The sequence below is a fragment of the Equus przewalskii genome, chromosome 6 (genome assembly GCF_037783145.1).
Source record: "Equus przewalskii isolate Varuska chromosome 6, EquPr2, whole genome shotgun sequence".
NCBI lineage: Eukaryota > Metazoa > Chordata > Mammalia > Perissodactyla > Equidae > Equus > Equus przewalskii.
In genome coordinates this window covers 75,224,133-75,251,522 of record NC_091836.1, presented here as the reverse complement: position 1 = coordinate 75,251,522, position 27,390 = coordinate 75,224,133, and the positions used below count along the sequence as shown (strand labels likewise).

General features: G+C 39.3%; 2 protein-coding genes and 1 pseudogene across 2 annotated transcripts in view; all 3 read left to right on the top strand.

The window, feature by feature from the left end:
• Nucleotides 1–25,540, top strand: part of LOC139084273 (olfactory receptor 56A4-like) — a 31,401-nt gene extending 5,861 nt beyond the window's left edge. Inside the window, exons 2-4 of the mRNA XM_070626643.1 lie at nt 21,279–21,455; nt 23,801–24,071; nt 24,851–25,540. Of these exons, the coding sequence (XP_070482744.1) occupies nt 23,871–24,071; nt 24,851–25,540 (891 nt within the window). The 5' untranslated portion in view covers nt 21,279–21,455; nt 23,801–23,870. The remainder of the gene's footprint in view (nt 1–21,278; nt 21,456–23,800; nt 24,072–24,850) is intronic.
• Nucleotides 7,678–8,619, top strand: LOC103555724 (olfactory receptor 56A4-like). Its single transcript, XM_008527483.2, has one exon. It carries the CDS (start codon nt 7,678–7,680, stop codon nt 8,617–8,619), a length of 942 nt encoding a protein of 313 aa, XP_008525705.1.
• Nucleotides 14,029–14,955, top strand: LOC103555723 (olfactory receptor 56A4-like; annotated as a pseudogene).
• Nucleotides 25,541–27,390: the final 1,850 nt, after the last annotated feature.

The following is a 27,390-nucleotide window of genomic DNA, read 5'->3' as shown; positions in this document are numbered from 1 at the left end:
AACATTAAATACAATCACCCAATATATTTGTTATTTTTACTTCCTTATGCACTGTCTTCCTCTTTCCTTCTGATCTTTTTTTTCCCTTCCTTCCTTCTTTCTGGTTTTCTCTGCTCCTTTTTTCTCTATCTAACCTGTGCCTTCCTCCAGTTTCTCCTTCCTTGTATTCTTTTTACAAGAAGCTCAGGTACATTTTTTCTGCTCTAGACTGTGACTCCAGGCCTTTTCTTTGTCTTTTCATAATCTCATCCTCCAAAATGGGTCACCAGTAGCACAGACTTTCAGGATCAATTGATTGCTTTGAATAGTCTCAGCACATGTTTGAACTCAGGTAGATAAAGGACAGGTAACTGGCCTAATTCCCAGTACAGCTGGATCCAGAGGAGAGTGAATAATTACTTAAATAGAGATAACAAGGTTGAGAGTGCAAACATATGTTATTTAAGGGTATGTTCTCATGATCCATACTGAAAGTTTATTCCATACCACTATGTAAGTAAATAAGTCCTGTCCTCCCTATGAAGAACATTTCTGACTTCCATGTGCTAAATAACAAAGTAATATATAATAAACCTCTTCAAATGCACATGTTTAAAGTAAAGTGAAGAAACGTGCTAATGGTCCAAAAGGATTGGGAGATGAAAATAAGAGTGACAAATAGACCTTGAATCTATTGCTGAAATGGGAACATTTATCAGTTTCTACAACAAAGGGGTTTGCATTATAAATGATCATACAAATGGAGAACACAAGAATTTGGATACTCATAAGGATAGGAGGTAGAATTAAGACACATAGATCCCCATAGGGCCAGGGATCTTGAAGGGCCTTAACCTATGTGAAGAAGCAGACAAGAAACACATACACACACTCACTCACACACACACACACACTCTTACACACACATATTTTGTCTTCAACTAGGCTTTAGAGAGAATAAAACAAATTTTCCTCAGGTATATTTGATTTGACATTTATACTATGTGGGCTGGAATATCCCAAGTGAAGAAATTAATATAAAGTGTCCATAAGGTGATCTCACAGAAATAACTCTGTTGATCATGAGCTTGCACTCCAAAAGACAAAACAGAAGCAATATTCTGCATAATTAAATACAAGGACTTTGAAAAATTGAATTATCAGATGTAAGTTATATTATTGCTATGTTTAAAATGGTTAAAGGAAAAAAAGATGGAGCTCAAAAACATGAGAAAGGAGCAATAACCTATCAGAAAGCCAGGTATATTTGAAAAACAACAATAACTATACTTTTTGGAAAATCACAAACATGTAGTCACTGATATAAAGAAAAGAATAACAGATTACAAGATATTGGCACAGCTAAATTGAGAACTGGTAAAATGAAGCTAAAGTTGAAGAGCTTAACCTGAAAGCAGTATAAGTTGAAAGAGAATGGAATATGAAATAGAGGTGAAAAGACAAAGAGAATTGAATAAGAAGGCCCAATATACTATACCAAACTGGATTTGTACAAAGGAATATAGAAAATGGGGGGGGGGGGAGGAGAAATATTCAAAAGGATAATGACTAAATTATCTTCAGATTCAAGAAGTTTAATTAATCAAAAACAGAATAACTTTTCTGAAAAATCTTCATACATTTTCTAACATTCCAAAACCCTAGAGACAAAAAGTTCTGAATAGAGCCAGAGAGATAGTACATTGTCTACAAAGGAACAGCAATTTGACTGACAAGATACTTCTCAACAGCTACAATAGATGTCAGAGGGCTGTGGAAATATATATACATACATATATATATATAAAACATAGATAAATTATACATTTAACATATATGTTATATATGTAGTTCAATTTCTATTTCTAAATATTTGTCAATATTTAAACTGTAACCTAGCTAAATTGTATTAAAAAACCTGCTAGAATTAATAAAATAGAAACATTGTTTAAAAGCATTGAAGAGTTAAAAAGGAAAAAAAAAAAAGTTAAAAAAACCCCCAAAATATACGAGAAAGTAGAACCAGAGAGAAACCCACAATTTAAAACTACTTCTGCTCTGAGGACTTTTGCTAATTCTAGAGAGATAAGTATAAAATGGAGAAAAATTTGGCAATTTCCTGGCATGAGGAGACAGAAATCAACCTGGATCCATCAATAGAGTCTGATAATCATCCTTCACACACACATTTTAAACTGGAAACTTGCGGTAGGCTCTCAGCTCGTGGTTGAACTAAAGTTCATCAGTCTTTGTCTTAACTGGTAACTCTCAACTTGATTACATCTTCAAAGACTGTATTTCTGAGGAAGTTCACACTTGCAGGTTCCTGGGGGTTAGGGCTTCAATATATTTTTAAAGGGACACATTTCAACCCACAGCATGCATTTTTTTGATTCCTCATCAGGAATTGTTAACTATAGTTATTGCCTATAACAATATGTATCTCTGTACGTTGTTATGAGAATTAAATGAAATATCAAGTAATAATTGAAACAATATGACACATTAAAAACTCAACGAAGATTTATTATTATTATTACTAGCATAATCCTTGGTGTGACTTTATGTTAAGTTTTGGGGTCCCTACCTAAGATGGTAGAAACCATTCTTTCATGTACTATATTTCTAACATGTAGTATAGTGCTTTGTACAAAGTAGGATCAAAATGTTTGTTCAATGAAAATGTAAAAGTAATTTTATCTTTGCAGCAACCCTCTGTCAGAAGGTTCATCATCCCCATATTTCAGATGAGGAAATCATGGTTCTGAGAGCTTATGAAAGCTGTCCAAGGGCAAGCAAGCAGGAAGTGGTAGGACAAGGGTTCGAACTTAAGTCCAATTGTCTCTTCCCAACATCCCTATGATTTGAGAGTGGAGAGGGATTATTCATTTATAAGAAACCCTAAGGTCCAAGATTCTTTGCCCAGAGTAGACTACACGCTCTTAGCAAGATACTTTCGTTGAACCTTGATTCACGGATGAAATAGTTGCCTTCGCTTAGCATGACTATCAACTCTTTTTGGTGCTGCCAAGGGCTTTCTTGCTCCATTCAGGACTCTACATAGCAATGGAGCAGTAGGGACAAGAGAGGAGTTAGTGCATGGAGGGATCGAGACTGCATTCCATCTACATTTCTGCCCTGATGACTCCTTTTCCAGCAGTTGTGGGTAGGAACGTGTGAGATCCAAAACCAGACTACACTTAGTCTTCTCTTTCCAAGATTCCTGTGCCCAAATCCCGAAAGATGCTACATTTAGACTGAGCATCCCTATCCTAATAAGAATCTAGACACCTTTATAAGAGAGGCTATTTTCTAGGTCCTTTTGTGCATCAGTTCAGAATGGTGGCTGTACTCGTGACAATCCCACTTGGTTCCCAAGGAAGCAATGCCAAGTGTTGCTCTGTGGAAGGTGAGTACTGTTAACAGTAGCATTTTTTGCAGCCATACTTAGGAAACAGAGTTTAGACAAAGAACAATCATGGAAGTAAAAATTGGACATGAGACCATGAGCATAAACAGGGCCACTCCCAGGAATTTGCTTGGGTCCAGACCAATGATGCTCACACTACTGAGAAGGGCTCACAGGGAAAGTACTCCCTGCCCCCAACTCAGTTGCCTATGGCCCATGCTCCTGTGAGATCCATCTCCTTTGATTGTTTGGGATGTTCCTCTGTCACCTCCCTCCACAGATCTAAAGTGCTGAGGATGGGTTATTCTGTTCTTCCCCACAGCTGTGTCCAAAGAAATTTTTCCTGAGAAGATTCTCATCACTCAATTTCCCTACCCTTCTTTGCCCAGGGCTTCTTTTTCTTTATTTAGACTCCCCATGAGCCTTTGACTCTCCTGCCCTCACTCTATCCACATGCTGAATTAAGACTTTTATAATATACTGTCTTGAGGAATAGACCAGAGGGCCTCAAGGGCCCAGGCGCCCAACAAGGATGCCAACTTCCATGAGCAATGGGGAGCAAAGGGACATATTGGAGCCAGAGCCCATAAAATCAGTCTCTAGAGCCCTTGAATGGGCCAGTTCAGGTGTTTTTTCCAACAGCCAGAAACAGCACAGTTCAGCCTTCTGATTGGTGAGTCTCAAGTTGAGGCCACAAAAGTTATGAGGAAGGAGATAACGAGGAAAGGAGGGGAGTCCAGGAGACTGGTAGGTACAGGAGATGGAACTCTTTCAGTAGGGCCTGGTGGAGATGCTGAAGTTGCCAGGATGCTTACATCCTGGTATAAGCGTGAGTGACAGGGACAGACCTAATGCTGTTATTTCCTTCAGAACTGATGCTGAGCTGTTCTGCAGCCATACAAGGTTTGTGCACCCAAAACCTCTGTAGGTTCAAAGACCCCCACCCATATCATGGCTAGGAGGCCAGGGTTCTGTGCCTGACTATGTTAGAATCTTTTCTGCACTAGTCTAAATTCATCTATAAGCCAAGATGATCACTCCTTTTTCTAGGCAATCATAGCTTGGCTGGGATCTTCTGTTGTGATTTTGATTATTTAAGACTTGTCTGCCCTTTTCAGAGTCAATATCTCATGGTCAGAGACCATGTTTTGTTCATTAGCACTTAGAACAAGTAACCACTATGACCACCCCTTTATGAATATGAATCTGTGAATACAAACTGATGGAATTGGAGTATTAAAGATCAAAGTGATGCCACAGTTGGACAATGATTCTTCATTTCTCAGTTAGGAGGCCTCAGTTTCACTGAGGAGAATACAGAGAGAGAGAGGAAAATGGTCCCAGCTATTAATGAATTTAAAAGCAACTATAAAACAGAGATGAAAGTATATTACTACCTGGGAGAATATGTCAGTGGTAAAGGAGGTCTGAAAAGGACATTTCTTCCCTGTATCAGTTAAAAGATCCTCAGTGGCGTTCTTGACTCCAGTCTCTCTCTGCTTCCTCATCCTTTCTTACACTAAATCCTGTAGTCCTCCCCACCCCTCAAATACATTCTTTTGTGTCCACTTGCATGGCCTTTGTTCAGATCTTAATAACTTTTCCTTTGGACTATTCAGGACTCTCCAAAACCCTCCATCCCTTCTGTGTGATTCCCACTTGTTCTATCAATAGCACATCACTTCCCTGTTTCAAATCTTCTATGGTTCTTAACAGTGTACATGATAACACCTACTATCAGGTGGACCGCACAAAGCTGTCCCTGCACATCTTTAAACTTTGACTCCTGATGCTCTCTTACCTCCTTTCCCCAAAGACTTAGGATCTACCAGCCCCTAACACTTCATAATTGATCATTACTGAACATCCACTTAGGCTAGTCTTTCTTCTCTTACCATGGACTACCAGGACAGTCCCCCTTCTCCTCCAGGTGAATGTTACCTCTTTTTTGTATCCTTCTCTGATGATCTCAGCTTGTCATGTCTCCATGCCTAAGAGGACCTCAGGAAATTATAGCTCTTTTCCCTTCCCACGAGAACACTGGAGTTAGATATAATTTCTCTATTTCATAAACTAGAAAACGAGCTACCACAGAGTTCAAATAACTGACAAGGTTATACAGTGAGTATAGAGGCAGACTTGGAATTCATTTCTGTCTGAGGCCAACTTTTCAACCATATCACATTGCTCCATTCATCTGTACTTTCTTTTTTTTGAGGAAGATTAGCCCTGAGCTAACTACTGCCAGTCCTCCTCTTTTTGCTGAGGAAGCCTGGCCCCGAGCTAACCTCGTGCCCGTCTTCCTCTACTTTATATGTGGGACACCTGCCACAGCATGGCATGCCAGGTGGTGCCATGTACGCACCCGGGATCCGAACCGGCGAAGCCTGGGCCGCCGTGAAGTGGAACGTGCGAACTTAACCTCTGCGCCACTGGGCTGGGCCCTCGTCTACTTTTGTCTCTTTCCCACTGTTTGTAATGTAATCTTTATTAGAGCCACAACTATACTGCACTATAAGTGCTTGTAAGTTAATTTTACTTTATTAATCTGTATGTTCTCAGAAGATAATGGTTTTTGTTTAATACATGCTATACATTAGTATGCTCAACATTAATACCAGATATGAGAAGCTACTGACTATTTTCTTGCCTGTTCAAATAGATCAAGTCATTCTAAAGATCCAGACTAGAGGTTATTGTAAAGGAGAAGTCTTTTCAGAAAGGTGGGTTTGTTTCCTATCCTTCTTGTTTCTCTGATTCATACTCAGGGTAATTTTCCTAATTAAATATGGAAATACAGGACGGAACCGATATACAACATAATTGTCCCTACCCTGGTTTTAACTTCTGAATCTTTGGTTTGCTTTAAGTCTAACAATGTGTAGAATGTGTGTGTGTGTGTGTGTGTGTGTGTGTGTGTATCTGTGTGTGTGTGTCTGTGTATTGTATAATCTGTATTTGGAAAGTCTGAGATATTCAAAGTGAAAGTCCTTGTATCTTATCTTTGATGGCAGCTAGAGTCTGATCCCTTCTCATACACACTTCAACCCTCCTGGAGGAGACATATCAGATGGGACAGGTGAGCAGCATCAGTAATCCCAGCTACACTGATTGTATGTCTCTTAGCTATCCTGCCGAGACTCCCTGCCTCTTTCCTCCTTCTTTGGCTGTGACATCCATTATTGTCACCTTTGTTTATATTTGGCTACTCTGCTCTTTGTTTAGTAGTGAGAGTAAAAAGATGATACCCAATAAAAGAAACAACTGGAAGCAAAGCAGATGAGTTTGCATAACATAGATTCCATATGCTAGGATAATTAGATCCTGACCACAAGGAAACACTGATAATTTTACTTACCAGGTCAATAAATTCTGTATAGGTTTATAGATCTAAAACTCACTGACTAGCTAGTTTCTGACCCTAACCTTTGGTAAAGTTCCTGGTGTACCCTTCAATATTGGCTGTCTCTGTCATCAGAATAGGAAACTCACAGTCCATTCTAAAGGATTCAACCAAAGAAAACACTTTTGAACCTTCACAAAGAGAAATAACAGCAAATAATCCAGTAAAAGAATGATAAGCATTATGGTTTTAAGGTGAAATTCCTGTTGGGGCTGGAGGAAATTAAGGGCCTTCGGCTGGGGTCAAGGGCTGCTCTATTTCTAATCCAATATTTCCTGAAGAGTGAAAATAAGGAATCCTGAAGTCAATCCTTGTCCAATTGTATGCAGTAGAGGGCTTTTCTAGGACTTCCATGGAGTCAGCTAAACAGAGCTTTCCCTATAGCTATCTCTTCTACACTCTGAAGGAAGGAAGGGCTTAGTTAAGTCACCTTGCTTGGTGAGGCTAAGTTGTGCATAGTGGGTAAAAGCAGAGACTCTAGAGTCAAACTGTCTAGTTTTCAGTTGTGGCTTCACCACTTACTGGCTCTTTAATTTTGATCAAATTATCCTGCTCCCCTTTACCTGTACCTTTGCATTATCTGTGAAATTAGTATAACAATATTGACTGCTCTTAAGTGTTTTTTTTTAAAAGGGTGAAATGAGATAATGGGTATGAATATTCAGCATAATGCCTAGCACGTGGTAAGTGTTAAGTTAAATGTCAGCAATGATTAATTGATGATGATGATTTGAAAACTTCATTGGGACAGATTAAGAGTCCCAATGGAAACCCGAGTTCTAGCACTTCACTATATATATTATAGTTTCGATAGTGATATATTCTACATTTTAAGGGACTACATTTTAAGAGACTCTGGATTTCTAGCTTGTACAGGGTACTTTATATGGCATTTCCCAGCAACTACTCCACTGCTCCAGTCTCTGAATTCCTCCTCATCTGCTTCCCTAACTACCAGACTTGGCAGCACTGGCTGTCCCTGCCTCTCAGCCTCCTCTTCCTTCTGGCCATGGGGGCCAATGCCACCCTTCTGATCACCATCTGGCTGGAGGCCTCTCTGCACGAGCCTATGTACTATCTGCTCAGCCTCCTCTCTCTGCTGGACATGGTGCTCTGCCTCACTGTCATCCCCAAGGTCCTGGCCATCTTCTGGTTTGACCTCAGGTCCATCAGCTTCTCAGCCTGCTTCCTCCAGATGTTCATCATGAATTGCTTCCTTGCTATGGAGTCTTGCACATTCATGGTCATGGCCTATGACCGCTATGTGGCCATCTGCCACCCATTACAATACCCATTCATCATCTCTGACCAATTTGTGGCTAGAACTATCATCTTTGCTGTGGCCCGCAATGGCCTCTTTTTTCTCCCTGTTCCAATTCTTTCTTCCAGACTCAGATACTGTGCAGAGAACATCATCAAGAACTGCATCTGCACTAACCTGTCTGTGTCCAGACTCTCCTGTGATGACATCACCTTCAATCAGCTCTACCAGTTTGTGGTAGGCTGGACCCTACTGGGCTCTGACCTAATTTTTATTGTTGTCTCCTATTCCTTTATTCTGAAAGTTGTGCTAAGGATCAAGGCTGAGGGTGCTGTGGCCAAGGCCCTGAGCACATGTGGTTCCCACTTCATCCTCATCCTCTTCTTCAGCACAGTCCTGCTGGTTCTGGTCATCACTAACCTGGCCAGGAAGAGAATTCCGCCAGATGTCCCCATCCTGCTCAACATCTTGCACCACCTCATCCCCCCAGCTCTGAACCCCATTGTTTATGGTGTGAGAACCAAGGAGATCAAGCAGGGAATCCAGAAGCTACTGAAGAGGTTGTAAGAGGTAAAAAGGATCAGACTCACCTTTGGAATTATTAACAAAAGTCAGGAATTATTTGTATGTTGGAAAGGAAATTTCACTTTTTAATCCTGGAATGAGTTCTGATTCTCCTTCTTCTTAATATTTAGACAACAATGAAAACATTCTTCTGTGAATCCTTGTTTACTGTTGCTTCAGAGAAAACTTCTCTTTCCTAGATTGGAAACTTGAGAGTTTTCCCTGACCAAATCCATAATTGATGATCTTGCCAAGTCTTAGCCAAATGGAGCTGGATTAGAGTGGGAGTGTTTGAGCACTAAAGAAACAAACTTTATATGATGTCCTTAAAAGGATCTGCCTGACTCCTGATTTGCAAAGGATATAGATGCTTCTCCTGTCTCCTGATTCAGCCGAGCAGATCCCTACATGGCTTTTGTGTTGTGAAGGGTTGCTTGGACTGAAGTATAGATGTTCATCCCAAGTCTTTGGCTCTTGAAGTCCAGTGCTTTACCCTGAACATCCCTGACTGTCTTCTTTGGCACCTGTGGCAGACTTGCCATCTTCTGGCTCTGCCGCTCCTCCTACTCTCTTTTAAGATTTTCTATCTGTCCAACCTCTCCTTATTTCTTGTTGTTTTGAAGAGTGAATAAACTAAGTATGAAAATTTTGTTCAGGACATCGAATGTATACACATTAAATTACATAGACATTAAATGAGTTGCTATTATAATTATTATTCTAAGCACACTGCTTCCCCTGTGCCCTCCGAATAGAAGGCAGATCATCATCTCACACTCCATTTACCTTGGCATAGAAGATATCCATTCCGTTTTAGCCCTCCTCCATCCCTGCAGTCATTTTTATTACTGGTTTATTTTCTTGAGAAATCTTTTTGATTTATGTGAGAGTTAACACTTTGGAACCCCAAACTATTGGATGTCTAATAAAACTGTCGATTAGGCATAGTCTATTCATATCCATTTCAGTCTGGGTATGCCATGAGGCTTCCTATGAAGCATATCTTCTGGAACTCCAAAAGACAGCCACCGGTGATATGTGGCTATGACATCACCCCAGTACTCACAGCCTTTCAGGTTATCTGGCTTCTATTGTCACTTTCCACCAAAATTCTCTCCACATTCTTATCTGGTGTAGTCAAGGGAGCAAGACAGGGTCTGACACACCAATTATGAAATAAAAATCTGCTTTCACCACACCCAACCAGCTGTCTTAGTAAATTATCTTATTGATTTATGGTCACATAGCATGCAGATGCTAGACTGCTTTGCAACTGCTGCCCAGGGCAGTAGAAAGGAATGTACCTCTCAGTTTACATGCAAAACAACGTAGGAAATAAATAGAGCCCACAACGCTGATCACATACTTTCTTCAGATCTCATGGAGTCCCTACAATAGTTCAATTTTCCTTCTTAGGATAGGACAGCTCCTGCAGCTTCTCTCAGGACCAGCTATGACTTGGCGCTGCGTGTGAGAAAAGCTGCTAAGCTGTTATTCTCTGCTTCTACTTCTGCTTCTGAAGTGTTCTCAGTAGACAAGAGCTATGGTATCATTCATTGGTGTCTTCACTTTTGTTTACTTCTCTCCTGTCTATCACAATTTCTTCTTTCTTTGATTTGTTATTCTTCCTAATTTTGCCTCTTCCTGAGTGAAAGCCTTTGGTTCTGGCACACTGACAATACATAACCCAGGCAGTAGAAGGAGCCTCCCTGGAATTTCTGCTTTTGTTTATGAAAAGGTGGTAGCATTAGAAGAATAGAGTATATCAGAATTATTTTTATCCTTAGGCATTACTTATGGTCAGTACTAGCTTGGCCAGATGAAATGAGGTTGATATCCAATCCAAAGTTCCCTTTAGAGACACATTCAAAGCAACAGAGGTAGTATCTTGCTCAGCTATACCCCATCACCTGAAACACAATTGCAATCCCAATCCTGGAACTCAGACTTTCTGAGGTAGAAAGACAGCATCTTCTCCAACTCCCTCACTCCTATTTCTGGCACCCAGAAGCTTTCTAAGGCATTTCTGTTTACCACTGCACATATTCGGATGAAGCCTATACTCAATGAGTGAGTGAGTCAGATTTTCACGCTCTTACCATGCCCTATCATTAACAACAAATGTTTCACATGTCCATTCCTATTTCCAATTAAGCCACTGCATTGTGGGTGATAAAGAAAAATAATATGTCCATAGCATATTATGCTTCATGGCCCAGCTTTTCGTACACTGGCTATAATGAAACGATCCCAGTTTAAGGATAATATTAAATCCTCATTTAAACATAATTTTCCCAAGAGTACTCTTAATGTCTGAAATAAATTTCTCTCTGTCCTAAGTCTAGAAACACTTGTTTTTCAAACATATATGCTCTTTATGTAGCCCTTCCCCCTAAGTCTTTCCAGTTTACCTCAACTTTCTCCCTGTTCACCACTATTGCTATATTGAATTTCATCTTTTGTATTTCCTCTGCTCATGCGCTCTCCTTTCCTTTCCCCCATCAACCTAACGCTTAACTCCCAGGAATGGGCCTTATGCTCTAGGTTCAGATGCCTAAAATGGTCTTATCTCCTGTGGGCTGTGGGGAGGTAAGGGACAGAGTGGAGCTTAGGGCCATGAAAATAACCTCTGGAACTTCTGGGAGACTAGATCAGATGGTTCAGTAAACAGCTGTAAATAGCAAGAGTGCAGTCCTGTCTCATCAGGCTGGTAGGTCTGTTTTGGAGCCAAGAAAACGATGAAGATGGGAATGATGAGGCATGTGGGGATCCGGATAGTCAAGAGAAGAAGGGAGAAGAAGTTCTTCTGGTAGGACTACAGTAGGTCTGGTACTGCAGGTTCAGAGCCTACCAATTTCCCCAAATCTGGTACATCACTTCTTTCATATGGGAGCGAAGGTTTTCTAGTGTAAGCTGTGTTCTACCCATTTAGAAAATGGAGGTTTTCAGGGTGAGTGTTCTTGAATTAAATCTATATCTTATTATTGCCTGTGGAAACTGGAGACCAGGAGTTTATATTCTCAACTGCAACTGAGCCCCCACTAGAGAAGATTGCCCAAGAAGCACCAGTGAGATAGGAACAGTAATCCCAGCTGCCTTGATTACTCCCAGCTGGCCTTCCTGTCTCATCCTGCCTTGTTTCAGTTCTCCTTCCTCTTTCTCGAGCTTGGACAGAAAACTTTTCCATTGCTCAAGCCACCATGCCCCCTAGAAGACTCCATACTGGGGGGGGGGGAGGGGGAGGGTTCAATTCTTTATTTTGGATTCATTGATATAGGAAAAAGAACACTGTAACCACCTGGAAACAAAGCAGATGAGTTTATAGAAATAGATTTATTTCTTTAAGGTAACTGGAATCTGGCCACAAGTAAGTTTGTATGGTCTGACTAACAGGATAAGCAGTTTTTTATCTGGATTTATATCTGAAGCTATAGTTGTTTTCTAATTCACGTGCTACCTTTTGAACTTCAGCTCTCTTGCCACTCTTTGTTAACAAAACCTAGTTCTAGTCTCCAAATATATCTTATGTGAAAGAATTGTGTTTCTATGACCACATTTGGAGATATCTGGACATTTTGGCATTCCTATTGAATGGTGACATTGATTCTAAAAAGAATAAATAACTTCACTGGTCTAAGGTAGGAGTGAGGGGAAGAACAATGTCTAGTCTGAGTCAAGGAGGTTGGGGTGGCTGGAAAGTCCTAGTCTCTGGTGGAGGTGTCTGTGCTACCTCTAAGTTGAGAACTTGGTATGGATTGATTATCTCTGTCCTTAATGAGGTATTCCCATCCTGAAGTTTGAAAGATTACTTCACTAAGAAATATTTAAAGGAAGCTTGATGGAGAGTAGTGAAAAAGAAAGCAAAAACTGTAATTTTGAGCTGATCCAGAAACAGAATCAAATGAAAGGAGTTCCCATACACAACCTAAGAGCCAAAGGTGCCAGATTGCCAACACCAAGCGTAAACTCATACATGAAGAAAAATAAAAAAGAGGATGTTTAGTTTTCCAAAACTCTAGACCTGTGCTGTGCAATACAGCAGCCAGTAGCCACATGTGGCTGTTGAGCATTTGTAATGCCGCTAGTCAGAATTGAGATGGATTTTAAGTGTAAAATACACACTTGATTTGAAGACTGTACAAAAAAAAATTGTTAAATAGGTCTTTGCTGGTTTTTTACATTGATTACACATTAAAATGATAGTACTTTGGATATATTGAGTAAAATAACATTACTAAAATTAATTTCACATATTTCTTTTTAATTTTCAGGTGATTACTAGAAATTTAAAATTATCTATGTGGCTTGCGTTGTATTTCTAATGGAAGTGTTGCAACAGATTATATGGAAAGTGATAATGTATTAGGCAAAATAGAAGGGCAAATTTGTTTCTTCCAACTTCCAAATCTGCTTTCAAATTCACTTACTTCTTACCTTTGAGGAACAGGTTTCTGCTCTTTAAGGACTTAGTTGCCACTGTTGGTAAAAACTGGCTAAGGTTGGACTTCTTCAAGAGCATTAAAAAAACAAGTGTCACTGTGGCATATCAGCCAATGTTCTGAGATCAGCCTTAGCATGGCAACCATAAAAAAGTACCTCATAAGTGTCTTACATTTGTTCATAACTGGCTGTGGTGTACTGGGCTAGGAACCCATGGGAGCTTACTTAGTTTGAGTTTGTGACTGATGGAGAGTCCACGTGAAGTCAGATGAAGACAACAGTTGCTGCTATCCCTCGCTCTTGGAATAATACTGTTAGACCAAAATTACTGATGCCTGAAATTTCTTGTTCTCATCTTAACTGCTTGCCCAAGACATGCCCTTAGGCCCAATTTCTCCTTTGCCTGTGACGTTGTCTCTTGGAGAAAAGATGGGTGCAGGCATTTGTGTGGGGCCTATGGCTTACCTGCACCAGCAGCAGGGCCTGCATAAGTGTTTTTGTTTATAGAAGCAGAACAGGTAGCGGCTGAGAGCTTCAGCTTGGATTCAGACTTGATAGTTTCAGATTATGGCTTTACCACTGTGATTTTAATAAAAATGACTTTACTTATCTTTGCCTTTGTTTCCTCATCTGTAAAATTGGGATAACAATGGTATTTTCTTGTAAGGAGGATGATCATGTAACTGATCAACTTAATGTGGAAACTATTAAGAGTAAAAGGGACATAAACGAGAATTATCCCAGGCAAATAGTCATCTTACTATCATTCTACTTATAGGATTATTAACAAAATGGATGAGTTTACATTTATAAAGTACATAAAATAGTACCAGACACTTAAATTTTATTATTTTCCAATAGTTCTTTAGAAAATAAGCTACTTCCTCATGTGTATTCATATTGTCTGAACGGACTTATTCTTGTCTTACCCTCCAAGGTTTTCTGGTGTCAGTTGTGGTCAGGATACTTGACATGGCATCACCCAGAAACTACTCTACTGTTCCAGTCTCCAAATTCCTCCTCCAGATCTACTTCCCTAACTACCAGAATTGGCAGCACTGGCTGTCCTTGCCCCTCAGTCTCTCTTCCTCCTTGGCCATTGGATTTAATGCCGCCCTCCTGATCACCATCTGGCTGGAGACCTCTCTGCATGAGTCCATGTATTACCTGCTCAGCCTCCTTTCCCTGCTGGACACTGTACTCTGCCTTACTGTTATTCCTAAGGTCTTGGACATCTTCTAGTTTGACAACAAATCCATTAGTTTCTCTATCTACTTGTAGACGTTCAACATGAATAGTTTCCTGACCATGGAATCCTGTACATTCATGGTCTTGGCCTATGACCTCTATGTGGCCCTCTGTCACCTACTATGATATCCTTCCATTGTCACTGACCAATTTGTAGCTCGAGCTGCCATCTTTGTTGTGGCCCACAATGGCCTTCTTACTATTCCTATACTAATGCTTTCTTCCCTGACTCAGATACTGTGAAAGAAATATTATCAAGAACTGCATCTCCACTAACCTGTGTCCAAACTCTCCTGTGATGACATCACCTTCAGTCAGCTCTACCAGTTTGGACCCTACTGGGCTCTGACCTCATCCTTATTGATCTCTCCTACTCCTTTATCCTGAAAGCTGTGCTAAGGATCAAGGCTCAGGGTGTTGTGGCCAAGATTCTGAGAATGTGTGGTTCCCACTTCATCCTCATCCTCTTCTTCAGCACAGTCCTCTGGTTCTGGTCATCACTAACCTGGTCAGGAAGAGAATTCTGCCAGATGTCCCCATCCTGCTCAATATCTTGCACCACCTCATCCCCCCAGTCTGAACCCCATTGTTTATGGTGTGAGAACCAAGGAGATAAAGCAGGGAATCTAGAAACTTCTGAGAAGGTTGTAAGAGGTAAAATTTGTGAGAGCCAATCTTGGCAACAGAAATTAGTAATGGAGAATAATTTTCACATGCATAGTAAATTTAAATAGTTATGGCAAGATAAGTTTGGATTTTGCTTTCTCCAATGTTTCAATTGACTATGGGGCTATCTATATCTTGGCTCCTGTTTTCTATTGCACTGAATGGAACGCTAGTTTTTTGAATCCTGGAGTTACCTCGAAGTTTCCCTTGGCCTCATCTATGTGAGAGAGACTTGTCAAACCATAATTACAGGAGCTTTATTAGAGTGATATAGTTGTTCAAATAAAGAATACATGCTATGCCAATGATTTCCAATGCCTCTCAATTGTTAATACTTAGATATTTATTAGATCTCTTGATCCTACCTGACACAGTTAAAACTGGTTTTGTGCCATGAATGGGTCTTTTGTGGAGGTATCGAAGTTGGCTCCAGAACTTTGATTCTCACTGTTGAGTAAATGACGTGTGTCTTCTACAGCCTCCTCTAGCCCTCAGATCTTGTTAATATCTTTATCTAATGCCACTTCTCTGGAGTATGATTTTCCTGTAATTCTTTCCTTTTTTCTAATGAATTTAAAAAACATTTAAAATGATTCATTTGCATGTGCGCTTTGTTTTAAGTGAAAATGTGTGCCCTTTTTCAGATGTGCTTTACCAACTTCTGACTTCATCCTATGCTACACGACTTTTCTGTCAGATTTCAGACACTATCTGCATCCCCACTCTCTCCTGCTTATCTTAGATACACAGTTAAATTGACTTTCTCATCCTACTTTCAGCCTTGTTGTGTCAGTCCTCATATCCTGTGCTGGTGCCAGCATACCTTCCCAGAGGATCCAGGCATCAGAATTAGTGGGTTAGTCAAACAAGGATAAGTGTATTTAACTCTTTGCTATTTCGTTCCTGAAAGTGATGGGGACTCAAGTCTTAGCCAATATTTCCTGGGATTAATTTACATTGGTAACAAGGTGACTTTTTGGATAATAACTGAGAGCTTCGAATATTTTATGTCATTTGAGGATGTTGCTTAGTATAGCTGATCTATGATGAAGCTAGCCATTCTTGGGGACTTATAAAATAATTTCTCATTTCTATAGTATTGCCTTTCAAAGTAGTAGCTTTGATCTACTCTTTCTTCTTTGTTTCACAACTTCAAAGACTGGTCCTAACCAAAGTACAAAATATCTCACTTTCCCATTTACTTATCATTCCAGTTTCTCCTAGCTCATTATTTTCAGATTATGTCATCTGATATTTTTTCTTTAAGTCTATGGCCAATTATCTTCTTCCACATAGAAAAACTAACACCAGCGTCTTCATTTAACAAACTATGCGCATCCCACAAGTCTTAATTTAAACTTCACCTACCCCACAGTGCCTTCCTTTATTCATCTCATAGAATTAATCTATTTTAAGCCATGTGTATATCTCCCTCTGATACTAGATTATAAATTCCTCTGAGTTTGGTCAAGAGTTTTAGTCATCTTCTCAATTTTATACAGAGCTGCCAATACAATTCTTTACGCATTGCACTTGCTTTTGTTGAATAAAAGTGAATAATTCATACATTCACATATTGTTTCTAATTTCCTCTGAAAACTTCTTAAGGGACAAATCAAGTTGTTAACATAATATATTCTCCAAAGCGCCTTACACAAAGCCTTACATAACTCACAGTTCAATGTGATTTTATATATCATAGAACCTAAGACTCCTTATCTCAAAAGCCTCATATCTAGTTTTTTCATTTCAGAAGAGTGACAATTGCCTTCTTGTTTTGTGATATTTCTGATTGTTGGATGACCTAGTTTATGGAAAGTTTTTCAGCCAGAGCCTAAAACATGCTGGCAATTTATAAATGAGAACTCATTTTTATTATTTTCCTATGCACACTGCTTTCTCTAATGTCTTCAGAAGAAGATGCTCTTCGTTATTTTACATACCACGCATTTCAGAGATGCCCTGTCCTGCCCTATATGTCATTCTCAGTCCCCAGTGCAATTTCTTGATTATTGTGCATCACTCTTTTATAGAATCCTTTCCTATTTGAAGCTCATCGTGTTATGCTGTGACACTCTCATTTGTTCCTTGTTCTACATCATCTATTAAAATCTTAGTCCTGCTGCCTCATTTCAGATGTTGGCAGTTGGTTGGAATGGATTCAGAATAACAGCACTGCTCTACGTAATGAATGATTATAGGCTGTCTATGAACAGAGAACAGAAAAAAAAGGGATCTCAAGTCAGCTAATGAGGGACATGTGCTGATAAATTCAATAAACATATCTCTACAATTTGTCATGTTACTATTGCTATCTCATTTTTTTTTTTTTAATTTTATTTTTTCCTTTTCTCCCCAAAGCCCCCCGGTACATAGCTGTGTATTCTTCGTTGTGGGTTCTTCTAGTTGTGGCATGTGGGACGCTGCCTCAGCGTGGTCTGATGAGCAGTGCCATGTCCGCGCCCAGGATTCGAACTAACGAAACACTGGGCCGCCTGCAGCGGAGCGCGCGAACTTAACCACTCGGCCACGGGGCCAGCCTCGCTGTTTCATTTTTTTGAAATTAGAAAGTTTCAAATTCTCTCCAATTCACCTCTTGAGAACACAAAAGTACTTGGTAGACTGTACATATGGGCCACTACTTTTATTATTTCTGGATACCTAGACTTTTATATCTATGGAGATTTTAAACTCATCAAAGCTAGATTCCTCTTGGAATCCCTGCTGAAGAATATTTGATAAATAGGCATCCAAGATTTGCTTTAATTATTCTATTGAAGAGGAATACCTCTAGCACTTGGGAGAGAAAATCTCTGTTTCTGTTTGGGAGTTTTAAAAAGTTCCCTTTAATTGTCTGTAATTTTTTCCTTGGGCCTATGTAGAAAAAATATCTGGTGAATTAGAATTCCAGTATAAGCTTCACTAATTTTAACAATATTCCGTTTTTAATACCATGAGAGCTTGGTAGCTCTGAAAGAGGTATTGCTCACTCTCCTTCCAAATAGTTTCCACTTCCCTCTAATGTGCTTTCTCCTTTATCTTGTAAGCTCTATTAGGTTAGTATTTGTTCACTCATTGTTGCATTTTCTACTCAATCAAGCAGAAAAACAAACATAAAAGATGTTTACCAAATGCTTATGCGATAGATTAATAAAATGTAGAATGCAGTAAAATGAGAGAATGAAATAATACGTGGAATGAGTACATAGTAAAATGAAAAGTGAGAGGAGTATATGTCATAATGGAATATCATCCTAAATATCTATTTCTATTACAAACAAACATTTCAAAGCATAGAATTTTAAAATGCTCTGGGAAAAGTGCTATAAGCCTCTATTGTCTCTTCCTCTTTGTATTTAAATGCATATATCTCTCCTTCACCTTTGGAAGAGTGTAGGTTTGTGTAGGTATCTGTGTAAGTTTAAGCAGGTGGGTATGTTTGTGCAAGGATGTAAAACTTCAGGGAGTGGTGACCGTAAGGACAGGAAACCTAAAGCATCGTTGTATCTTTTGACCTACAGGAGAGGGAACATTATGATTTTAGCAATTTTCTGGATCCCAGCCATGAATATAAGGTGATGAGAAGTTGAAGAGTCACATACTGGCTGCAGACTACTAACTAAATAAGATATTAGCTTGGAGGAAACTTTACATAGGTACCTTGAAAAATTCATTTAAAAGCTTAGCAAAAGTAACACTTTTTGTGTTAGGGTAACACTTTTTGTTAGGGTTTTCATTCCTTGCATATATAAGAGAATGAGACCGCATCCCCTAGATGTTGGTCTTTCAGGACCCAAAGAGACAGAGATCAGAAGGATGTAATTTTGTTGGAATGTCTGTAGGTCAGCCCAAAACATGTAAACTGCAGCCCTGGTCTGCATCTACAAGGGAGGCTGAATGGAGAGCCTTGGAGAAGAAGATTATTATTTAACTTTTACTTAGAGATATAGGTATCAGGCTTTTCTTTTTCCTGTACCAAATGATGAGGGTTCAAAAATGTATAAGACTGTGTCATTTTCCCTCATAAGCTTTGATATTACCAAGTTACACTAGGAACTACAACTCCAGATAGAAAGATAAAATTGTGGAAGGGATAACTATACAACTCTAAGCATAGATTGGAGGAAGAGTGTGTCCAACTTTTTGGGAACAGGGACTGAGAGAGGCTGTGTAATGAGAACAGTAGCCAACTTAATGTCTAAACCTGAGTAGAGTTGTGTCTAGAGCTGGGCTATCTGAGGCAGGATTAAGATTAGGGTTAGTCTGAAATCAACACCGACATGCAGACATTTGAGAAAAGAGAGAAGAACTTACTTTCCTAATGAGATAATTTAAGACTCTACTCCTCCCTCACAGCTGTGGTGATAATGAAACTGTGGGCAGAAACAGCCCTCCATAAGAGGTAACACTTGGCCTAAGCTTTGGGGGAAAACATGGCTGAGTTAGCAACTCAGACTGATGGATAGTCAAGGAATCACCCAAAAAGAAATAAAGCACCAGTTTGAGTTCATTTGGGCTCTTCAACATTTCACCAAGTGTTCTTTTATGGCCAACTAGTCAATTCTGCCCCTCCCTCAGGAAATCCCTTCCCTCATTGTGCAATCTATACCCACATCTTCACTTGTAATTTTGTCCCTTGGAGATAATTTTGTGTTTCAGGAGCCCATGAAGTAGCTGCTCACCTTTATCTCCCTCATGGATATTCCTCATACCCCAAAATTAAATGCCCTCCAGACTCTCTTCCAGGCACTAACTTTCACTTTCAACAATTAGAAGGAAAATTCATCTGGATTGATCTTTGTATATAGTTGGAGGTAGGAGCGAAGGGTCTTTTTACTTCTATGTGGGGATCCAACTGATCCAGCAACATTTATTAAAATGACCATTTCCCCCTAGGGACCTGCATTGTTGATTTGCTTTTATCATCAATCAAGTGGCCATATATGTCTGGATATGTTTCTGGACTCTATATTGTGTTTAATTAGTTAGATTGTCTATCCTTGTGCCAATAGCACATTGTCTTAATTCTTAAGTAAGAATTAAGAATGTACAAAGTACATTCTTTGTAGTGTTATGCGTATTTTGAAATCTGGCAAAATGTAAGTCCTTCAATGTTGTTCATCTTGAAGACTGCCTTTTCTATTCTTTCCCTATTCAATACCAATATGAAGTTTTACAGTCAATTTCCAAAAGGAAAGAAACTGCTGGGATTTTGACTAGGGTTGCACTGAATCTAGGGATTAATCAATTTAATATAGCTACCTGACATTCTTCTGGTCTGACATTCTAGGTTTTTTATGGTATATTTTTTCCTATTATTTCCTTTTCAACTATTCTGGGTTCTGATATTTAAAATGTATCTTTTATAAGCAACATGAATATATTCAATCTGGTAGTCTTAGTCTTTTACTTGGAATACTTGGTCTATTTACGTACACGCAATTACTGATTGCTTTATAGCTGCCGTCGTCTTATTTGTAACTCACATATCTTATATTCCTTCTTCTCACTTTCTTGTCTTATTTTGGATTAATCAAATTTTTATACAATCTTTTCGCTATTATTTCGGTGATAATCTTTGAAATAAAAATGTGTACCCTTGACTTACTACAGTCAATTAAATGTATATAATGAATGTTCAGGATTCCATGTAATTGTTTTCCTTTAAGTGTCATATTTAACTTGTGTAAAGATATTTCTAAAACTTAACAAAAATTAATGATAAATAAATTATCATAAAGTACTTATGTTAAAAACAATTTTTCAAGAATACAGCTAATATGTAAGATGAAGTCATTTCGTAAATCTAATGGCATTTGTCTTCTCAAAGGGTCTCTTAGATACATCTTCTATGTTTCTGAGTGATATTCCTTTCTACTACAAATAATATATCTCAGTTTATACAATTGTCAGACATCTCAAGAGAAACTATAAGATGATCGTGACTCTTTCACTTCATATGAGTTTAAATACAGAAATCTCTTTTTACATGGGAACTGTGTATGTATCTGTAGGGAAACAGGAGCCCATGGGAATAGGATTCCTGACTCTTCATATTCTAGCCACAGGAGAATGACCATTATTGACAGAGCATCTTCATAAAGACGTCCGGGGCCAAAGCCACAAGCAGAAGTCCAGTGAGAATTTGGGGAGTCACTCATTGCCTGAAAGCAGCTGGATGGTCAAAACTGCTGTTTGGAGCAGACTTTCCCCGAAATTAATTTTGGAAACAGTACATTGGAAAGCCAAGCATAAGTGACACTTTGAATTTGGTCCCTGACTAAAACTGAGTTCTTTGTTTATTTCAGAGAGTGTTATTGCACCCTCAGGTGCTAGTATGTGAAGACCCTGAAGATCACTGATGTCAGAAGAGTGTGAGCACATTAGAATGTGCGTCAGCTAAGCTCACGGAAGGTCTGCTCAGGTCTGTCTATGCAGGAAGGCTGACTGGAGAATACTCCTTCCTTGATTATTAGAGACATATTGTAAGTATCTGGATTTGTACCACCTGTCACAAAGAAAAATGAAGACTACCTTATCCTTGACCTTAATGAGCTTTAGTCTTTCCAGGAGAGATGACTAAGAACTATAGATCCAGGCAGAGAGAGAAAACCATGAGAAAGGAGCCTACACAATTCCCAAAGGGTCCATGGTGAAGGATACTTTTCAAAGTGGGAGGCCAGAGACTGGTCAGAATTGTGCTTAAATAACTGAAGAAAATGGGAGAAGCAGTCATTTTGATGTCTGAAGCTGAGCAGAGCTACAGTGAGGGCTGTCCGAATTGAGGCAGCAATCTTGATTAGGGATAGTCTAAATCAGTGGTTAGGTCAGTGATCACAACTGAGTGGAGCTCTGTCATTCTCATAGTACTGTTCCTGGAAAAACAGCATCAGCATTACCTAGGAATTTGTTAAAAAGGTGAATTCTTGGGCTTCTCCCCAGACCTACAGAATTGGAAGTTCTGGAGATTGGGCTCAGTTGTCTGTTTTCAACAAGTTCTCCAGGTGATTCTGATGCACACTCACTTTTTTTTTTTTTTTTTGGTGAGGAAGATTGGCCCTGAGCTAACATCTGTACCAATCTTCCTCTATTTTGCATGTCAGACACTGCCACAACATGGCTTGATGATCCGTGTGTAGGTCTGCATTCAGGATCCGAACCCATGAAGCAGAGCATGTGAACCTAACCACCATGCAACTGGGCCGGCCCCTGCACACTCACATTTGAGAACCAGTGGTCTAGATAAAAGAAAATCCTGATGAGAAGCCCACTCTATGTATTTGAAAAAAAAAACAGAAACCAAAAGCCAAAACAGTTCCAAACCTTTTTTGGGAGATATTTTTGTGTCCAGGGAGCTCCAACAACAGGCCCCCAAATCCATCTACAAGACATGATTTTTCCTTTCCTTCAGAGGATAATTCAGCAGAACCTGGCAACGTCTTCACCAGCAGGATTCTGGAGAGTTAAGAAGATACTCAAAGAGAATTTAAGCTCCAGGCTGGGTAGCATCATATCCTGGGGCATGTTTAAGTATTCCTTCAATTCTTTCCCTCTCTTAGAAGGCTCATTTCCTTATTTTTTCTCCTTTTCCTGGGAAATGCAGTTTTGTTTTGTTTTTTTAAAGCAGTCAGTTACCAAATACACATGTAAATAAGATATTGCACAGGTATCTTTTCTATTTATTGTTCTCCCACTAGGTTGTTTTTCTCTTCTTCAGCACCAGATTGTTTTTTTTTTTCCATTCTCCTTTCTTCAACTTTTAAATTTATTTTTATTTTATTTTTTTTGAGGAACATTAGCCCTGAGCTAACTGCTGCCAATCCTCCTCTTTTTTCTGAGGAAGACTGGCCGTGAGCTAACATCTGTGCCCATCCTCCTCCACTTTATACGTGGGACGCTTACCACAGCATGGTGTGCCAAGTGGTGCCATGTCTGCAGCCGGGATCCAAACCAGCGAACCCCGGGCCGCCAAAGCGGAACGTGTGCACTTAACCGCTGCACCTCCGGGCCAGCCCCTGTTCAACTTTTTACTGAGTGTTAAGCAGGAGTACCGGTGGTTTATAGTAGAGCAAGATATGGAGACGCTATATTATGTTAGTCAAGGCATCGTGATGCTTTCAACAATCTGTCAGTCTCACATATCTGAACTGGTTTTATTGAGGGCCTATTATGTCAACAGGTACATGGTATTTTTTCTGTGCTATCATAAAAAGATAAGATTCCATTGTTGGAAGATGGAGCGTAGAAATTTTGGAAGACAAATAGGAAACATCAATGAGTATAGGAAAGTTTTATTGATGCTTTAAGAGCAGCATGCTTAGGATATTTAAGGGTCATAGAGAATCTATGGAAAAGAGAGGCATCTAACCATGTATGTAAAAAGAGTAACAAGAAAAAAGCTACAGTTTTTTCCTTACATTTCTAAGAGGTGTAATTCTTAATACAGACAGAATGGGACAAACAGAAGTTAGTCATTTGAGAGCAAGAGAGTTGATTCTAGAAGAACATGACACATGTAAAAATACATAGGTGAGACGAATCAAAGCATGTTCTATAGGTGGCTGGGTCTATGTGTATGGAGTTGGAACACACTCACATGAAGGAAGTTGGAACATAGTTATGTGAAATGAATTCCTTTTTACTCATAAAGTTATACATGCTGAGGAAATTGTTTTAACAAGGAGTTATGTGGTCCACTTCCAATTTTAGAAAGATTTTATGTAGACTGAATTGTGGTGAATCTTGGTGGCCTAGAATGGAGACAGATAGATCAATTAGAACATTATTAAGGAAATAGTCAAACCCTAAATTCATGTCTCTTTCCCTTCAGTCTTCCAGGCCCACCTGCCAGTCATGGTATTATCTCTCAACAACACAGGGACCAGGTGACTGAATTCCTGATGATCTGCTTTCCAGGAATGCAGGACACACAGCACTGGTTATCTATAGTCCTGGCCCCTCTTCTGGTTTTGGCTCTTGGGGCCAATTTTGTGTTATTACTCACCATCCTGCAGGAGGCATCTCTGCATGAACCCATGTACTACCTGCTTGCCATCCTCTCCACACTGGATGTCATCCTCTGCCTCACTGTCATCCCCAAGGTAAGACCCTCTCTGGATTTATTCTTAGGCACTCAGTGATCTTTCTCTAAATAGTACCTTGTTTTGCTGCTGTAAATCTTCCATCACCTGAAGGGAAATCCTTAATGAGTTTCTTGAACCATCACACTAGGTCCATCACAGCTCCCAGATATGACCCCTCTCATTCTCAATGCCCATGTTTATTTTTAAGGTTTTATTTTTTTCCCAACTGAAAGGCCCTCTCTCAATGTCTGAGTCAGTGACATTCCAAGTTTTGTCCTTATTTTTACTTCTAGGGAGATTCTGCTTGACCTGAATGACTCCACTCTTACACTTAAAGACTCCAAAATTTATTTCTAAAATGTAACTGGATGTATGTTTATGTCATATACTGAGATAGAGAGCTTAATTGGAGGTATCTTATGTATATGGTGGGTTGGAAGGTGTCCAAATGTAAGTATTGGATTACTGAATTTGATGTTCTTGTGATACATTTAGAGGGGCAGATGTATTAAGCTGGAGTTTGGGTAAGAACTCTGGAGATCAGGATAATATAGGCTAGAAATAAACATTTTTAAACAAAAGGCATAGTCTATAGAATGAGAACAAAGGGTATAAATCAGGCTCTGAAGATTGGAATGCACACAGAAGGTATTTGAAATTAGGATACTGTCCCAGCTGAGGTTTGGGGGTCGTGGTTTGGGGATATGGGTGGTTGAAGCCATCTGGGGGTTTTCCCAAGTTTAGGTACCCTAGCGTGGGAATCAATGCACAGTGTTTGAGAATAATGATTCTCGCAGGTCCTGCTCATCTTCTGGTTCAACATGAAGCCCATTAGCTTTGCAGGCTGCTTCCTGCAGATGTTCATCATGAATACATTCCTTCCCATGGAGTCATCCACCTTTCTGGTCATGGCCTATGATCGCTATGTAGCCATCTGCCATCCACTGCGGTACCTGTCCATCATCACTGAACAGTTTGTCATTAATGCAGTCATCTTCATTGTCTTCCGCAACTTGTTGGCCACACTGCCCACACCAGTTCTAGCTGCCAGGCTCAACTACTGTGCCAGCAATGTGGTGGAGAACTGTATCTGTGCCAACATTTCTGTAGCAAAGCTCTCCTGTGGGGATATTCACTTAAATAAGCTCTACCAGTTTGTGAGTGTTTGGTGCCTGCTAGGTTCTGACCTGGTACTCATCTTGCTATCCTACTGCTTCATCCTGAGGGCTGTTATGCATCTGCAGTCAGCAGGTGCAGCCACCAAGGCCTTGAGTACTTGTGGTTCTCATCTCATTCTTATACTTTTCTTCTATACATTGCTATTAGTCTTCATTTTCACAAACAAGGCAGGAAAAAAGGTGCCCTCAGAAGTACCCATTCTTCTCAATGTCTTGCACCACCTCATCCCACCAGCCCTGAACCCCATTGTTTATGGAGTACGAACTCAGGAAATTAAGCAAGGGATTATCAAGCTATTCAAGTACTAGTGCTGAGAAATATGATTCAAGATCAAGAAATATGGAAGTCTTGGCATATCGTGATGGTTTCATCTGAATGCCACAAGAAGCACAATATGACATCCATGCTACTACTCTCATTTTGAACTTGAACTTTCTTCAACCACTATCACAATATTTACCCTCACTACTGCATCCTCAAATCCTCACTGAACACATGTTTAGGTATCCATTATCTTCTTTCTGACACCTTGCCATCATGACTCTTCGATTACTGATTTATTAAGTAAGTATTTCATATATTCCCCATACTTCTCAGTCTTTACATTCTGAGTGGCTCTCACACTTAATTTATAGGGCAGAGGTGAGACAGCACTTCAAATAGACCATGGGGGTATAGGTAGGATGAGGGAAACCAACGAGGACTTTATTTCAACAGTCTGGGTGAAAAGTAATAATGTCTTGGGCTAAGGTGGTGAGTGAAAATTGAAGTTATATGTCACAAGATTTGCTGAGAGTCCATGTGTATTATATAAAAGACGGAGAGCAATAATAAATGACACCAAGACTTTTTGTGAGAGCAATTGGTAAAGTGGAACTGCCAATAACTGAGGAGATAGTTTCGTAATATCAAAAATTTTGCTTTGAACACTGAATTCTATTTCCATTCCAAACTCCTCCAAATGACTGTACTTTTGAAATTGTTGTTGAATATCCAAACAGAGAAGTAAAATAAGCAACTAGACATGTTGCACTTTTTAGGGGCCAGATCCATGCTAGACACAGAAGTTTGGATCACCAGGGTATAGATGGTATTTAAATCCCATTTAGATGTGTGATATGAGGTCAAAGAATTATCCACTCATTTCTATCCCTTTCTTCAAGAAACTTGTTAAAATGTTGGGTACCCTGGATTGATGATTGTTTGCCATTCCCAGTAGACTGTGATCTCATTAAGAAATTCTGTTTAATTCTTTGTGTCTGCAACATCTAGCATTGTACCTGGCACATAGAAGGTGCTTTTTAAATTAATTAATAAGTGATTTTGACTCACAACTTTTGGTCCCACTGCATGGCATCTGGTTTATGGAGTCTTGATCCCAAAATAACAGTTTGTTGATGAAATTTCATATGTTGGTTAGTTAGGCCATTTTATAAGACATTAATATAATTTAGCAGAGCAATTGCTTTTTTATGTTCAAAATAGGGGATATGACTTTAAAGTAACATTTAAAAAGATTCAAAAACATAGTAAGCTCCTTGACATAAGTCTTGGCAATGATTTTTTGGATTTGAAACTCAAAGCAAAGGTAAGAAAAGCAAAAATAAACAAGTGTGACTATATAAAACTAAAAAGCTTCTTTACAGCAAAGGAAACCATCAACAAAATGGAAAAGCAACTTACTGAATGGGAGATAATGTTTGCAAACCATCCAATAAGGGGTTAATATTGAAAATATAAAAAGAACTCATACAACTAAATAGCAAAAAACTAAGCAATCTGATTAAAAAATGGGCAGAGAAACTGAACATTTTTCCAGAGAAAACATACAGATGGCTAACAGGTACATGAAAATGTGCTCAACGTCACTGATCATCAAGGCAATGCAAATTGAAACTACAGTGAGATATCATCACACACCTGTCAGAATGGTTACTATCAAAAATGGTGAGGATATGGAGAAAAGGGAACCCTGTGCACTGTTGGTTGGAATGTAAATTGGTGCAACCACAATGGAGAACAGTATGGAGGTTCCTCAAAAAATTAAAAAATAGAGCTACCATATGATCCAGCAATTCCACTTCTTGGTATTTATCTAGAGAATATTAAATCGCTAATTTAAGAAGACTTATGCACTTCGTTGTTCACTGTAGCATTA

What these genes read in the sequence shown, in the direction of transcription:
- LOC103555724 (XM_008527483.2), top strand. Translation starts at nt 7,678, where the DNA reads ATGGCATTTCCCAGCAACTACTCCACTGCTCCAGTCTCTGAATTCCTC.